This window comes from Belonocnema kinseyi, chromosome 4 (assembly GCF_010883055.1).
Source record: "Belonocnema kinseyi isolate 2016_QV_RU_SX_M_011 chromosome 4, B_treatae_v1, whole genome shotgun sequence".
NCBI lineage: Eukaryota > Metazoa > Arthropoda > Insecta > Hymenoptera > Cynipidae > Belonocnema > Belonocnema kinseyi.
In genome coordinates, this window is record NC_046660.1 from 95,231,059 (window position 1) to 95,236,273 (window position 5,215).

General features: G+C 31.4%; 1 protein-coding gene across 2 annotated transcripts in view; it reads left to right on the top strand.

Annotated features, from left to right (window-relative positions):
- The window catches only part of LOC117172096 (zinc finger protein 2 homolog), a 12,629-nt gene extending 10,400 nt beyond the window's left edge, over positions 1–2,229 (top strand). For both annotated transcript variants that reach the window (XM_033359870.1, XM_033359871.1), the window contains one exon: positions 195–2,229. In XM_033359870.1, the coding sequence (XP_033215761.1) occupies positions 195–1,967 (1,773 nt within the window). In that variant the 3' untranslated portion in view covers positions 1,968–2,229. The remainder of the gene's footprint in view (positions 1–194) is intronic.
- The last annotated feature ends 2,986 nt before the right edge of the window (positions 2,230–5,215 follow it).

Consider the following 5,215-nt stretch of genomic DNA (forward strand, 5'->3'; position numbering starts at 1 on the left):
ATTACTTCGATTAAAAATACTAGTTTAATAAATTTGTGAATTTTTATTGTACTTGAAATCTTGAATAATATTTTAAAATATCTTGAACTGAGTTTGAACTTTCTAATGTTGATCCATAAACTATCTTACATTCAAATAAAAGTTATTGTGGCAAGTGGTGTATAGTTTTTCAATGTAAAATTTTATTATTTCAGGAAGAGATTTTCGATAATGACCGCGTGAATATCGTAGATGCAGAATCGCCGGAAACTCCAGAGGATTTTATCAACTACACGGATCTGAATGTTTCGAAGGAACAAGCCATTCAAATATTAGAAGTTACAAATGACATGCTAGGTCCCACACTGCAGAACATTTGCCTCGAACCTCAAAGTATTCAACTCCTAAAAGATGAGAAAAGCAATGACATCACAAATATTTTCAACTCCAGCGCTATACAATACGCAATAGCATATATTCCTGACGAAACGATAAGTTCTGTACTAAATAGAGACGCAATTCAATCGGTTCTTGACAATCCGGAAATCAGTTTAGAAACCACTACTAAATTTAAACACTCAGAGTGTCTTCAAACTAATGCAGCAAACGAACCATCAAATAATTTGCAGTCTGTAGAAGTTATCGAAGCCCTGGTAAACTCACATCTGGAGGGAGATAACCTGGAAGATCCAAACGTAGAGAATGCTAAGTTACAAGCATCTGATGGCGATCCAACTTTCATCACTGAGAACAATGGGAACCAAGAAATGAACGAGAACAGAAGACGTGAAAATTCATTTGACAGTGAAGAGTCTGATTCTGAATATTTTATCGGTCCAAAAGACGATATAGTGGGCAGCCTCAACGACACGATAACGAGGATCAAGGAAATAAAAAAGGACAAAGACCAAGTGGAGTATCAATGCACCCTTTGTTTGCAAAACTATAGCGAACTCTCAAGAGTTTTGACTCACATAGTGGAAAACCATGTACCCAGTACAGGCCCATTCTTCTGTATCGTATGTGAAAAGGACTGCGAAAGTCGTCGAGAATTGAGATCACATGTCAAGACCCACACTGGACAGTTTCCCTATACTTGCTTCATCTGTAATAAGACTTATGCGACGAAAAGATACCTGAAGAGACACATGGTCTGTCACGCAGATTTCCCGAGACATCGTTGTCCGAAATGTGGTGTTCGTTACAAACTCAAATCCGAATTAGAAATTCATTTATCGACTCATACTCACGGACCAGCATATCAATGCAGTCAGTGTTCGCGAGTGTTTAACCACAAAGGGAACTACAAGCGCCATCTGATGTCTCATTTAGATCCGCTAAGTCTCCACCTTCCAAAGTATCCTTGTGACGTGTGCGGAAAACGCTTTCTCAACAACCGAACTCTGGAAACTCATCGGAGAGTGCACACTGGAGAAAAACCATACAAGTGTATTGCATGCAACAAACATTTTTCGCAGCAGGGTAATCTTCTGAATCACGTGAAATCTGTCCACTCGAATCCACGGAGTCATACGTGCGAAGTTTGCGGAAAGAGTTTCAATCAGAAAGCGACTCTAAAGGATCACAGTCTTTTACACACGGGTGAGAAACCTTATGTGTGTACAGTTTGTGGTATGGCATTTACGTTTAGTTCTGCGATGAGACGCCACATGTGGACTCATAATGGAGGAAAGCCATTTGGTTGCGATGTTTGCCTGGCGCGATTTATTGGCAAGTATGATTTGAAGAGGCATATGAGGATACACTCGCAGAGGCCAAAGTCAAACAAAAGACAAAGTCCGTTCAAGCAGGATGATTTGGTTCGTGAAGAACTTGTGAACGAGATGGTTCTAGAGCATACGGCCGACAGAGGGACTATATTGATTGAACCTATGCTACTTGCTGCAGACGAGGCGGAAATTGGCCGGGAAAAAGAATCAGAGAGGGAAAATGTAGACGCCCTTTTCAGCCTTATTCAATATGGTTGAAATGTTATTAATGAGAATACTGGTCTGAAATATTGAAAGTGTTATCTACCAGTATTTTTGAACAAAATATCTGGTAGGTGGATTTTACTAAGGAAGGTGTCATAGTCTGACAGATAGTGTCCATTTTTTAAATGAATTGTGCAAATCGTGTCACAAGCAATTTTTTATGGGCATACGGGCGCTTAAAAAACGTGTTGAAGATGGGAGGCTATTAGAAAAATTAAATTTATTAAAAAATTTTATTAAAGTTATTTAAAAAAAATCTATTTTTCAGTCAAAGGCAAACTAACCATTACTGGGCCAGTTAGGAAAAGCTAACCCACATAAACACAATTTTAATATGTGGAATTGGAATTTTTTGTACAAAAACCGTTATAATAAGTGACTAACACATTAGTTGAATACATTATTAATTTTATAGTTAATTAATATGAATGGATATTTTTTAAGCTATTTTTTAAGCTAGCCAATACTGGGACAATGAAAATCCAATGGGGTTTATCAAAATAAAATGGTACAAATAACTTGCAATTATAGAAAACATTAAAAAGCAAGAATGGATTGTGATTACCGTTTAATTGATTATTTATTCTAAAAAAGTTGTTCAAAGTAGTTTATTGAAACTTCAAATTTTGCCAACTGTTTAGGTAAGCAATTTAATAATAACTCAATAATTAAATTTTTCAATAAAATTAGTAAGTATGCATTAAAATTTAATATTATAGATTAATATTATCGATTTACTTGCAAATTAGACTGTTTGGTAATAAATTTTTAATTAGAATTCATCTTAATTCAAATTAATACATCAATTGAAAAAAGTATGAAACAATGTCAATTATTTTTTGGTTACAAATTTTATTATTTAGTTGAAAATTGTATTGACTGAAAAATCTGTTTTGATTAATATTTTAACTATTTTGTTGAAAATGATATTATTGTGGTAAAAAATCCAACAATTTGGTCGAAGTATTTTTCTTTTTTTAATCAAAAATCTTATTTGGTTAAAAAATCATGTTATGTTCAATTTATAATTCAAACATTTTTTGTTTGGAATATCAACTTATTTTTTTGAAAAGAATTATTCTTTTTGGGTAGAAAATTATTCTTTTTATTTTAAAATTCAAGAATTTGTTAGAAAATTGAATCATTAAGATGTTTGGAGCAGTCGAATTAATTAAAAAAAAAGAATTTCCAATAAAACTGCTGAAGCCTCTAATTAAAAAGAATTACCAATTTTTATCGAAAAATTAAAATTTATGAGATACTATATTACATTACTTATTACATAACCAGTTTAATTAATTAATTAAAATTAAAAAATTAAAAATTAATTAAAATTAATTGAATGGCAAGGTTATGTCTTATAAACAATATTTTTTAATATATCACTAAAATAATACTATGAAATTTAATTAAAAACACGGCGAAAGTGACCGTCTTAGTAATGGAAACATGGAAAATGGAAAAGTTTGTTCACTAGTCGAACCCTCGCGAGATGACAAAAGAAGAAACACAATGTAATAGCGTAATAAACCTAACTTCTTACGTTATAGACTGCACAATTATGCGGTATATAATGTAAAAACTTGCAATGTACGATATCACGATTTTGCGCTATTATAATGCGATAATTACGATATATAGCGCATGAATTACGGTATATATTGTAATTCATGCGATATAGTTTTCTCAGTGTAGTGGTAACAAATTTAAAAGAAATTCAAAAATAATAGAATGTTTTTACTTTTATAATTTATGTTGGAATATAAAAGGTACTCAACGATATTTATTATTATCCCAGTATTGGACATACTTTATACGTTGTCCCAGTAATGGTCGGTTTATCTTACTTAAGGTACGAAAAAATGATCATTTTTTTGTAATGAGGCGCATTGTTTTTATTTTATTCGTGAAAAATGTTATTGAAGATGAAGACATTTTATTTTTCAGTCAAACCATGCAAGATACGAAAAAATGTTACGAAGAAAAGTTGCTTATCTTAAAAAGATGTTCGAATTTTGTTCTGGGGATTTTTTAATGAGACGCATAGTTTTTGTTTTAATCGTAAAAAATACAACATAAAAACAAATAGGGGAACGTGCCCGAGCAGCAAGCAGAAATTAAAATATTTTGGGACAGTTTTTCACGCAAATTTGGTAGAAGTATTTTCCCTAAAAAATCACGAAATTCTTCTATAATTATTACCTTATTTCAGTTCCCTGCTGTTGATTTAGTTGATCAAAATACACTACACTTGAATAGGAGATCATATTTGCCACTTTTATTTGGCATGTATGAGTAAACTGCCGTGCAATTCATTATCTGTATCGTATTGCAAAATTGATACTCAATAAGCACCATCAGAATCAAGGACATTTGAGTCGTGTTTAAAATTTAAAAATTAGTCAAAGTGAAATTTGACAATATATTTATCGCGCTACGCACTCGGCCTTTGTATTTCCCACACATTTGTGCAGAGACCTTTTCAAATTAAAGGTCAAACCATCGATAACTGTAATTTTGTGATTGTGAATTCTCTTTAGTTAAAGCTGCTTCGGCTTTAACGAACACATTATCATCACGTATCTCGTGCTTCGCGCTAGATTTGGTCGACAATACGAACTTTTCTATATTATGTTCATTTCTATTATATTCAATTTATATAACATTTATTTTGGTACCTCGGTCTAGGACTGCTTAATTAGATATTGCAAATAAAAGTACAAATTTCATTTATCATGATTACTTTAATATTTATTTCGTATTTTGCATTACGCTGTATTCTCAGCTACCCTGAAAATGTATATAATTTCAATAAATGTATATTATTACCTTTCATAATATGCATTGTATTTGAAGAGACGTATTTTCGTTTGATTTTTATAATTAAAAAAAGTGTGCGTTCTATAAACAAGAACAATATTGTTATTGAACATTTTATTGCATATTGAGTAGTTTTTCTATAAATTTAGTTTGTTTATTTGCAATGTTATTTTTGCAATTCAAATAAAAAATATGCATCCTAGCGTAAAGTGATTTCAAGAAAAATTTTAGATACAATTTAAACACAAATTATTATCATTTTATTGTAATTATCGTAAGTTATTGTAACTTTAATCGATTTCCAAAAAGTTAATTTTCTTCTTCTAATGTATTCTTATAACAAAAGTTTATAACAAGTTGTAGATCTTTTTTGGTTGAAAAACTTCTCTCCATTTTCGTTTTCTCTAGTGTCGTTTTTCCAA